The sequence below is a fragment of the Bos javanicus genome, chromosome 10, assembly GCF_032452875.1.
Source record: "Bos javanicus breed banteng chromosome 10, ARS-OSU_banteng_1.0, whole genome shotgun sequence".
Classification (NCBI taxonomy): domain Eukaryota; kingdom Metazoa; phylum Chordata; class Mammalia; order Artiodactyla; family Bovidae; genus Bos; species Bos javanicus.
In genome coordinates, this window is record NC_083877.1 from 37,770,951 (window position 1) to 37,783,177 (window position 12,227).

At 38.6% G+C, this 12,227-nt stretch overlaps 1 protein-coding gene and 1 pseudogene across 9 annotated transcripts in view; one reads left to right on the forward strand and one right to left on the reverse strand.

Moving 5' to 3' along the window:
* Positions 1-12,227, reverse strand: part of TTBK2 (tau tubulin kinase 2) — a 136,128-nt gene that overhangs the window by 86,079 nt on the left and 37,822 nt on the right. For 7 of the 9 annotated variants that reach the window (XM_061430924.1, XM_061430921.1, XM_061430923.1 and 4 more), the window contains 2 exons: positions 10,933-11,068; positions 1,937-2,084 (listed from right to left, as the gene is read on the reverse strand). In XM_061430924.1, the coding sequence (XP_061286908.1) occupies positions 1,937-2,084; positions 10,933-11,001 (217 nt within the window). In that variant the 5' untranslated portion in view covers positions 11,002-11,068. Of the gene's footprint in view, positions 1-1,936; positions 2,085-10,932; positions 11,069-12,227 lie in introns of those variants that run through there. The other 2 variants (XM_061430927.1, XM_061430925.1) reach the window with 2 other exon arrangements.
* LOC133256127 (large ribosomal subunit protein eL27-like) lies at positions 8,616-9,192 on the forward strand (annotated as a pseudogene).

Consider the following 12,227-nt stretch of genomic DNA (forward strand, 5'->3'; position numbering starts at 1 on the left):
ACGCATATAGCCTTTTTATTGGGGTCACTGAGTAAGAAAATCATTATGACAACAGACAGGCAGGAACAAGAAGTTCAGCTCCATTAAAAGGTTCTCAAAGGGTCTAGATTCCAAAGCACCTTCAACAAAAAGAAGTTATGAGGCTTTAGTATCCAAAAGGCATGGTTAGAAAGCCAAGAAAAGAAAGTCAAGGACTGCCCATTGAAATACAGACCGAAAGATAAAAAAAAAACCATTTATTTTGGAAAGTGAAAAGTTCTGAAGAACTAAAAACAGGTAAAAAAAACATTTTAGGTAATAGTATGAAAGATGAAATAAGAAGGAAAGGAGAGACTCAGCATCCAAGGATCTCCAATTCACCCATTAAAAGGTACTAAGCTGTTCTTTAAGCTTTATCGCATAGAATCCTGAGTAAACCATGGCCAAAATAGGCAGGAGAACTTACTGAAAGGGCTGTAAAGCTGCATCCTGCCTCATCTGGAAGCATTTCCTTAGGATCAAGTAGGAGAAAGACAGGTGAAGCAGCATTGACCAAGCCAAGCTGATATTAACATACTTTCTGATATTAACATAATATGGACTTGGCTGAGAGTAAAACAGATCACTTGGGATCTGTGCAAGCCAGGATGAGATAGCTCTAGCTGCACCTTTTGTTCGTATCACTGAGATGCAAACAGCTCAAAATAAACGTGGAAGAGCAGAAAAGGTGAGGAAAAGAGAGCACCATTCTTTTCTCTATTCTTCCTTCTTTAATTATCTATTTTTTCGAGTAGTTACAATGGGTGCTTATCATATCCACTGTCTTCCTGATTTCCCATGTTTTCGGAAAGCTAAGTTTGGCCTAAAAACAACTATTAAACAGATCTATAACTGTAATAGCATCATACTCTAAAAAAAAAATGAGTCAATTAGTAGAGAAACTTGGGACAATGAGAAAGCTTAAGGCAAAGGGCAGTGATTAAAACAACAGATGCTGCCAGAATACATAATACACATTTCATTAACTTAACAGAAACTAATTTACTAAAATTCCAAACATCAGTGATTCACAAAGATAGCACATTCACCCTAGAGAATATACAGCTGTGAATCTAGGGGTCTTAAGCTACATAGCATTTTGTCCTTGTTATTTCTACCAATTACAGCAACTTCCTTTGCTCTGTATGTTAATACTAAATTCCTTTAGACACTAATGAATGTCCCATAGCAATATCAACCCTCTAGAGTTTAATAAGATAATTCAGTGTGCTAATCACACCTCTATTTAATTTTGATCCAGAAAAAATATTTAAATATCAGTAATATCAGATTATGTCATAAACTGAAAATACAAAGATGAATCAAACTGGCCATGTATTAAGGGTTTTACATCAGTAGAATGATGTCAGAAAAAAAGTTACTTATCCTTGTAGTAAAAATAATAGGGACTCAAATAGTAACACGGACCTCAAAAATGATGGCCAGGGCCAGAAAGGAGTTATTTGATGAAATTGAAGGTAATGAAATCAACATGTAACAAATATTATTTTTTATCCACCCTTCAGTGTGATTTGAAGGCAGCTTTCTTAATGTGATTAAATCGTGTTTAACATCCAAAAACACAAGAAGAAACAACTCAGAGGTGTTTATATTTGGTTATTTTTTAAAAAAGGTAAATTTTACCATAACAAACATTATGCAAACACTTACTAATGCAGAATGTTTCAGGTAATTCACTCCCTCTTATCCTTACTCACCATGAAAAGAAATTCCCAAAATCTAAATATTCTAAGCAATCAGTATCTCTACAATTACTAGCTAGCAATAAAATGTCCAAGATAAAAATGTTCAGCATGGTTACACTTAGTTGACACCAGAATATTCAACTGATAAAGGATGTAACTTGAGGTTCAAAGACAATAATAAATTGTTTGGCATATCATACAAAGCAGCTTACCTTGTAGTTTTTTCAATACAGCAACCTCCATTTTCAGAACTTGCTTTGGTTGTTGAGCTGATTCCACCTTCAGTGCAACGTTTTCCCTGGTGAGCATGTCCAAGGCATCGTAAATTTCTCCAAAGCCCCCACCCCCAATCTTCCTCAACTGCATGGGAAATAAAATAAGAACACATACACAATTAATAGATTCTAATTAGAAGTTGATTCATCTCTTATATTTACAAAATAATATATAATTGACTATCCCTATTTTATGCTAAAAGATCTCAATATTGTTAACTGAGTATATGCCAAGAATGAATACTTAGAAATAATGTCAAAATTTTTTCCCACAGATTTGTCCACAAGAAGTACTGAATTTATTTCAGCCACAAACAATTTTAAAATTAGGTCTACAGCCAGCATCAGAAACATCATAAAAGACACAGTATCTGAAGCTTCACTTCCCACATATAACTCTCAACCACCAGATCTGTTCTAATTCTAAGGCAATCATTTGAAGATGTTTTAAATCCCTAGCATCTTTTTTACCAACTGAAATCTCCTCTGGAACCAGACTGAGATGTGTCTGTGGGGAGGCTGGAGGGACAGGCCACCAGAGCCCAGTTCTCTCAGCACCATTTACCCTCCTCTTGGAGGCACTGAATAGCTACATAGAACATAGAAAATGGGCCAGCAGCTTGGGGTTAAGGGAACTAGAGGACCCCAAGGCACCAAAGAAGTCATTTGGAGGTGGCCCCTCCAATGCTCAAGCTTGCTAGGTGCCACAAGGGTAAGAAATACAAATCATATAGGCAGAACTCTTTTTAACTCCTAATCCATACGACTGTGATCAAAATAAATGATTGTTTTAAGCCTCTAAATTTTGATGTAGCTTGTTACTGGGTTGGTCAAAAACTTTATTTGGGTTTTTCCATAAGATGTAACAGAAAAACCCAAACGAATCTTTTGGCCAACTCAATGAATAACAGATAACCAAAAGACCATCCTAAACAATGAGCCTGTAATTTTTTTTTTACTAAGAGGCCACTATGCCACTCAAATTTGGCAGACATGCTCCACATGTCTATTGGCTCTCATTATCAAGACAGAGCAACTATGCCAGGCATAGCTGCATTTGTCACCTTTTGATATGGACCCCACTCCAGTGCTCTTGCCTGGAAAATCCCATGGACGGAGGAGCCTGGTGGGCTGTAGTCCATGGGGTTGCTAAGTCGGGCAAGACTGAGTGACTTCACTTTCATTTTTCACTTTCATGCATTGGAGAAGGAAATGGCAACCCACTCCAGTGTTCTTGCCTGGAGAATCCCAGAGACGGGGGAGCCTGGTGGGCTGCCATCTATGGGGTCGCACAGAGTTGGACACGACTGAAGTGACTTAGCAGATATGTCTAATGGAGAACTGCCAACCTTTACCACAGCACTTAACACAAAGCTCTCACCAAAGCAACACACGTGCCTGACTTATATAAAGATTACCAACTGCTGGAATCTCCCTGCACCAGCCATGATGATAAGGTTCTTTCCTATGTTTACTCAAGAAAATTTTCAAAGTCTATTGCTTTGCCTAATAAGTAAAACACTGTACCATAAAAACAAAATTTTTATTTCTAGAAGAATAATCTGCTTTTTGCAATCTGTTGACAGATGAAGGAAACAATTGAATAACTTAGCTAAACTTGCCAGTGGAACAAAACTTTGGTTAACAAAAGACCAGGTAGCAATAAAACATATTTAAATATATGTAAAAGAAAAATGCTTCTTCACTGGAAGAAAAAGAGCAGATTCCAAGTCCAGGGCAAGGAAGCCATCAAAAGACTATAAGGATCATGTTAAAAAGACTCAGGAGACAACGTGAAGGAAATCCCTTTAGTCAAGTGAGACAATTTAAACATCAATAACAATGATAACTACAACAGACTGAAACATATGAAATATGCTTAAATCCATGAATTCTTAATCATAATTTTTAAAATTTCATTAGTCACTCTGAGAAGATGCTCAGGTCAGTTCAGTCACTCAGTCGTGTCTGACTCTTTGCGACTCCATGGACTACAACACACCAGGCCTCCCTGTCTATCACGAACTCCCGGGGTTTACTCAAACTCATGTCCATTGAGTCGGTGATGCCATCCAACCATCTCATCCTCTGTCGTCCCCTTCTCCTCCAGCCCTCAATCCTTCCCAGCATCAGCGTCTTACAAATGAGTCAGTTCTTCACATCAGGTGGCCAAAGTATTGGAGTTTCAGCTTCAACATCAGTCCTTCCAATGAATATTCAGGACTGATTTCCTTTAGGATGGGCTGGTTGGATCTCCTTGCAGTCCAAGGGACTCTCAAGAGTCTTCTCCAACACCACAGTTCAAAAGCATCAATTCTTTGGCGCTCAGCTTTCTTTATAGTCCAATTCTCACATCCATACATGACTACTGGAAAAACTATAGCTTTGACTAGATGGACCTTTGTCAGCAAAGTCATGTCTCTGCTTTTTAATACATTGTCTACGTTTGTCATAGCTTTTCTTCCAAGGAGCAAACGTCTTTTAATTTCATGTCTGAAGTCACCATCTGCAGTGATTTTGGAGCCCAGAAAAATAAAGTCTTTCACTTTTTCCATTGTTTCCCCATCTATTTGCCATGAAGTGATGGGACCAGATGCCATGATCTTAGTTTTCTGAATGTTGAGTTTTAAGCCAACTTTTTCACTCTCCTCTTTCACTTTCATCAAGAGGCTCTTCGCTATCTGCCATAAGGGTAGTGTCATCTGCATATCTGAGGTTATTGATATTTCTCCCAGCAATCATGATTCAAGCTTTGCTTCTTTCAGCCCAGCATTTCTCATGATGTACTATGCATATAAGTTAAATAAGCAGGGTGACAATATACTGCCTTGACATATTCCTTTCCCGATTTGGAACCAGTCTGTTGTTCCATGTCCAGTTCTAAGTATTGCTTCCTGACCTGCATATAGGTTTCTCAAGAGGCAGGTTCAGATGGTCTGGTATTTCCATCTCTTTCAGAATTTTCCACAGTTTGTTGTGATCCACAGAGTCAAAGGCTTTGGCATTGTCAATAAAGCAGTAGATGTTTTTCTGAAACTCTCTAGTTTTTTTGATATCCAATGGATGTTGGCAATTTGATCTCTGGTTCCTCTGCCGTTTCTAAATCCAGCTTGAACATCTGGAAGTTCATGGTTCACATATTGCTGCAGCCTGGCTTGGAGAATTTAGAGTATTACTTTGCTAGCGTGTGAGTTGAGTGCAATTTTGAAGTAGTTTGAGAGTTCTTTGGCATTGCCTTTGTTTGGGATTGGAATGAAAGCTGACCTTTTCCAGTCCTGTGGCCACTGCTGAGTTTTCCAAATTTGCTGGCATATTGAATGCAGCACTTTCAAAGCATCATCTTTTAGGATTTGAAATAGCTCAACTGGAATTCCATCACCTCCACTAGCTTTGTCCTTAGTGATGGTTCCTAAGGCCCACTTGACTTTCCATTCCAGGATGTCTGGCTGTAGGCTGGTGATCACACCATCGTGATTATATGGGTCATGAAGATCTTTTTTGTATAGTTCTTGTGTGTATTCTTACCACCTCTTCTTAATAACTTCTGCTTCTGTTAGGTCTATACTATTTCTGTCCTTTATTGAGCCCACCTTTGCATGAAATATTCCCTTGGTATCTCTAATTTTCTTGAAGAGATCTCTAGTCTTTCCCATTCTATTGTTTTCCTCTATTTCTTTGCATTGATCACTGAGGAAGGCTTTCTTATCTCTCCTTGCTATTCTTTGGAACTCTGGATTCAAATGGGTGTATCTTTCTTTTCTCCCATGCCTTTCACTTTTCTTCTTTTCATAGCTGTTTGCAAGGCCTCGTCAGACAACCATTTTGCCTTTTGGCATTTCTTTTCCTTGGGGATGGTCTTGATCAGTGCCTCCTGTACAATGTCACCAACCTCCATCCATAGTTCTTCAGGCACTCTATCTATCAGATATAATTCCTTGAATCAACTTGTCACTTCAAATGTAGTAAGGGATTTGATTTAGGTCATACCTAAATGGTTTAGTGGTTTTCCTTATTTTCTTCAATTTAAGTCTGAATTTGGCAATAAGGAGTTCATGATTTGAGCCACAGTCAGCTCCCAGTCTTGTTTTTGCTGACTGTATAGAGCTTCTCTCTCTTTGGCTGCAAAAAATATAATCAATCTGTTTTCAATGTTGACCATCTGGTGATGTCCATGTGTAGAGTCTTCTCTTGTGTTGTTGGAAGAGGGTGTTTACTATGACCAGTGCATTCTCTTGGCAAAACTCTGTTAGCTTTTGCCCTGCTTCATTCTGTACTCCAAGGCCAAATTTGCCCATTACTCCAAGTATTTCTTGACTTCCTACTGTTGCATTCCAGTCCCCTATAATGAAAAGGACATCTTTTTTGGGTGTTAGTTCTAGGGGGTCTTGTAGGTCTTCATAGAACTGTTCAACTTCAGCTTCCTCAGCATTATTGGTCAGGGCATAGACTTGGATTACTGTGACACTGAATGGTTTTCCTTGGAAATGAACAGAGATCATTCTGTCGTTTTTGAGACTGCATCCAAAAGATCGGACTCTTTTGCTAACTATGATGGCTACTCCATTCTTCCTGCAGTAGTAGATATAATGGTCATCTGAGTTAAATTCACCCATTCCAGTCCATTTTAGTTCACTGATTCCTAAAATGTCGATGTTCACTCTTGCCATGTCCTGTTTGACCACTTCCAATTTGCCTTGATACATGGACCTAACATTCCAGGTTCCTATACAATATTACTCTTTACAGCATCGGACTTTACTTCCATCACCAGTCACAAGCACAACTGGGTGTTGTTTTTGCTTTGGCTCTGTCTCTTCATTCTACTGGACTTATTTTTCCACTGATGTCCAGTAGCATATTGGGCACCTACCGACCTAGGGAGTTCATCTTTCAGTGTCCATCTTTTTGCCTTTTCATACTGTTCTTGGGGTTCTCAAGGCAAGAATATTGAAGTGGTTTGCCATTCTCTTCTCCAGTGGACCATATTTTGTCAGAACTCTCCACCATGACCCGTCCATATGGGTGGCCCTACACAGCATGGCTCATAGTTTCACTGAATTAGACAAGGCTGTGGTCCGTGTGATCAGATTGGTTAGTTTTCTGTGACTGTGGTTTTCAGTCTGTCTTCCCTCTGATGGAGAAGGATAAGAGGCTTATGGAAGCTTCCTGATGAGAGAGACTGAGGTCTTGTTCTGATGGGCGGGGCCATGCTCAGTAAGTCTTTAATCCAATTTTCTGTTGAAGGGTGGGCTGTGTTCTCTCCCTGTTATTTGACCTGAGGCCAAACAAGGTGGAGCTAATGAAGATAATGATGACCTCCTTCAAAAGGTCCAGTGCAAGCACTGCTACACTCAGTGCCCCTAACCCTGCAGCTGGCCACTGTCAACCCACACCTCTGCCAGAGACTTCTAGACACTCACAGGCAAGTCTGGGTTAGTCTCTTGTGGGGTCGTTGCTCCTTTCTCCTGGGCCCTTGTGCACACATGGTTCTGTTTGTGCCCTCGCAGAGTTTGTTTCCCTGGTCCTGTGTAAGTTCTGGTGGTTCTATGGTGGGTTAATGGCGATCTCCTCCAAGAGGACTAATGCCATACCCAGGTCTACTGCACCCAGAGCCTCTGCCCCTGCAGCAGTCCACTGCTGATCTGTACCTCCTCAGGAGACACCCTAACACAGTTCTGCCTCAGTCTCTATAGGGTCTCTGGGTCCTGGTGCACACAAGGTATGTTTGCGCCCTCTAAGCATCTCCGGTGGGTATGGGGTTTGATTCTCATTAGCATCAGAAGATGCTAGGGAACCAATTTATTACTTTGAAAGCTGGTAAATTAAAAAAAGAATCAAGCATTTATCCTATATTCCTAGTCAAACTATATCTCAGGGTAATCAAATAGTTAACGATGCAAAATTTCTCTTCATAGATGTACTTCAACTAATAAATGAAGGAATGACAGAATATCACCAATCTGCCATCCCTTTGAATTAACAGACCTAGACAATGATGATCAATAGTGTTAACAAAATGATGGGCAATAAGACATTATATGCCTCCCATCCAAAGTTAACAGTACCCTTAAGGGGGCGGTGGGGAAAGCCACTACTTCAATAAACAAACCTGAAGTCAGATCTAATCAAGCCTCTCTACATAACCAACAGCTTACATAAAATACACAAGACAGAGAATCATGTTAACACCACGTGGAAACAACAGGAAAAAACCCAAACTATGGAAAATTCTACAGGCAAATAACCTAGTTTGTTCAAAAAATAAACTGCAAGAAAAAAAGAAAGATGAAAAGGAACTTAGAAATTAAAGGAAACTTAAGTGATGTCAAACAACTGAAATATCCAGACTTCACTTGGATTTGATTCAGCTGTTAAAAAAACTTTACAAAACAATTAGGAAAATGTGAAAGCTGGAAGGATATCTAATGATATTAATGACATTGCTTTCCTGAATGTGATATTATGATTACATTTTAAAAAGAAGTCTATCTTTTAGAGATTATATACTGATGTACATAGGGAAAAGTAAGGTAAAAAATTTCCTTCAAAATATTTTGGGAGCGATCTGTTTTTAATGTTTAAAAACAACTGGGAAGTGAGATCATGCTTCCCGCGGTGAAAGGTTAGCAGAAGTGCCCTTTCTTGCTTTCTGCTGTAGTCCCGAGTGGTAGCTGCCTAAATGGGCAAGTTCATGAGACCCGGGAAGGTGGTGCTGGTCCTGGCCTGTTGCTACTCTGGACGCAAAGCAGTCATCGTGAAGAATATTGATGATGGCACCTCAGACTGACCCTACAGCCATGCTCTGGTGGCTGGAACCGATCACTATCCCTGCAAAGTGACAGCTTCCATGGGCAAGAAGAAAATCACCAAGAGGTCAAAGATCAAGTCTTTTGTCAAAGTTTATAATTATAGTCACCTCATGCCCACAAGGTACTCTCCTAATATCCCCTTGGACAAAACTGTTGTCAACAAGGATGTCTTCAGAGATCCGCTCTCAAACGCAGGGCTCCATGAGAGGCAAAGGTCAAGTTTGAGGAGAGACACAACACTGGCAAGAACAAATGGTTCTTCCAGAAGCTGCGGTTTTACATCTGTCCCAGTCATTAAAAACATTAAAAAAAAAAACAAACTGGACTCTATGATGATCTTTTATTTTTATCTAGTTTGTTTCACTTTTTCTATTTCATACTCAATGCTCCCATTTCATTTGGTATGTTTTCCCATTTCTCCATCACTCTCTATTTTTTTTGATGTTCTTTCTCAAGCAAAGTATAGTAGAAAAGCTTTTGTATACACATATATATCTATATAGAATATGTATAATACACATATTTTAGAAGACTTTTGAATTTTTGCCTAGCTAAAAAATTCATGACATTTTGATTCCACTTGTCTGACTCAGTATGATAGAATGCTAGATTTCTAATTTATATTCACTCAAAATTTAGATATAGTTCCATATATTTTGGCATCTAGTATTACTGCTAGAAGTCTAGAAAGTTTATTATCTTAGTGATTAAAAAAAATGTGAATGAGGCTTGAAACTTCTAATCTAATTCTGAGAATATTAAGAAATATTATGCTGTTAAAAAAAAACAGGAAGTTAACAAGTGATACAGTATTAACTAAAGTACAGATTTTGTTCAAATCTTCACAAAATTTTATGTTAGCGTTCATTATTTGTTTTGATACCTTATTTAAGACTCCACATTATATTTAACTGCATTTAGCAGCTTCAGCTGCATGCAACAGATTCTGGTAAATTGTTTTCTCATTTTTATTCTATTACAAATATGTATTACAAATACGTAATTTCCCATGTTACGGGTTCTTAGATATACCCCTCATTTAAAAGTAGATATTTAATTTCCAAATACATGGGATTTTTAAAAGTATCTTTGATATTAATTTCTCATTTAAATGCTTTCTTCTCTGCAATCACCTTCTATGTTTTTCAGTCTTCTAACTTTATTGAGGCTTTCAAAGGCTAAGTTAAAGAGCTCTCTTGGTAAATGCACACTGTACTTGAAAATATGTGGGTTATTTTCAACTATCGTTTGATAGTGATCACTAACCTAAATCCACAGAAATAAGAGAACAGATTCTGTATGATTTCTACACCTTTAAGACCATGAAATTTCTGCACCTGATCTTATGTCTCTGGGTATGTTTCAGTGTTTCCTAGTTTATAGTCAATGGGAACTTCAACAGAATCTGTATCCTACTGTTGTGTGAAAACTGTATAAATCTTTATTGTGTCAAATTGGTTTATAGTGCTTTTAAGGTATACTATATTCTACTTCTCTGTACAGTCATCCTATTAATTTCTGCTAGTTTGATATTGAAACTCCAACTAAAAATCTTATCTACTTAAAACAAATGACTGTAATATATACTGGGACTATATGTAACTTTGTCCTGTATTTTCCACGTCTCCTGTAAATGTGTTATCATATTTTCATAATTTAAAAAATAAGAAAGAACAACTTAAAAATATTTTAGGAAAGAGGTTAAAGAGATGAAGCAAGACTGACTATCAATCTATAACTGGTTAAGCTGGGGCATGGGTACCTGAAGGTTCTTTATAACAGTCATGCTATTTTAACATATACTTACAATTTTCCTTAATAAAATGTTAAAAAATAAAAAGGGCATTACACTGTAGTTTTTTCAATTGTTCTTTCCCTAAGTATACTTTCATTTACCTTACTCAATAGTAACTATTAGAGGTTAGGAAAATTTACTACTATAAGGCGCAAGAACAAGAATTAAGGTATAAACAAAAACTAATCATAGGAAAAGAAACAAAAGTAACGGCTTAGGCATATAAGCAATAAATGTATTATTTCCTAATGAAATGCTACTTTTATCAAGATATCAAAACCTCCTCCTTCCCCCTACCCCACCCCTCTCTCTTCCTGATGTCTACTTACTACTTTCCATCTTTCTTTGACCAGGATTCCAACACTGAGGATATCCGGCTGCTCTCCTCCTCCACTCATTGCAATTCACTGATGTGGTAGAATGGCTACACAGGCATCTGGCTCCCAAGGGTGGTTTCCATTTAACCTGAAACAAAAGAAACAGGAGCAGCATATCAGGACTAAATAATTAACATAAACATTCCAGCACCCAGAAGTACTACTAATCCTATACATTAATTAGATTGCTTTGCTGGAAAGGGGGAAATCCCAAATCTCGGTTCTAAAATCTGTTTAGTGCATATAAAAAAGTACTTACCTTTCCATTACAGAGCCCAGTGAGATAACCAAACATTAAAGAGGCATTATATTGAAAGTAAAGTCGCTCAGTCATGTCAGACTCTTTTTGTTGGTACAAAAGTAATTCTAGTTTCATACCATGAATTTTAAATCATTATATCTAGGTTCAAACACATTTTTCTTAATCAAAATAGGATCCATAACAATCAACACATTTTTGTCAATGAGAAATAAGTTGGTTTATTCCTGTAGTATAAAAATCTGTGCTTCAGGAATAGACAAAACTCTTGGAAAGCATTTTCTGCCTCCTGTGGCTGTGGAAGCATTTTCCCTGTAAAAAGTTGTCTAGAAGTTTGAAGAAGTTGAAGTCGGTTGCCACTGGTGAGAGGTCAGGTGAAGATGGTGGATACGGCAAACCTTCGTAGCCCAATTTGTTCAACTTTTGAAGCGTTGATTGTGCAACGTGCAGTCAGGCATCGTTGTGGAGAAGAACTGGGCCATTCTGTTGACCAATACTGGCTGTAGGTGTTGCAGTTTTTGGTGCGTCTCATCAGTCTGTTGACGGAGAAGGCGATGGCACCCCACTCCACTACTCTTGCCTGGAAAATCCCATGGATGGAGGAGCCTGGTAGACTGCAGTCCATGGGGTCGCTCAGAGTCAGACACGACTGAGCGACTTCACTTTCACTTTTCACCTTCATGCATTGGAGAAGGAAATGGCAACCCACTCCAGTGTTCTTGCCTGGAGAATCCCAGGGACGGGGAGCCTGGTGGGCTGCCATCTATGGGGTTGCACAGGGTCGGACACAACTGAAGCGACTTAGCAGTAGCAGCAGCAGCATCAGTTTGTTGAACATACTTCTCAGATGTAACGGTTTCGCCAGAATTCAGAAAGCTGTAGTGGATCAGAAACAAGCAGCAGACACCAAACGATGACCATGACCTTTCTTTGGTGCAAGTTTGGCTTTGGGAAGTGCTTTGGAGTTTCCTGGACCAACCACCAAGCT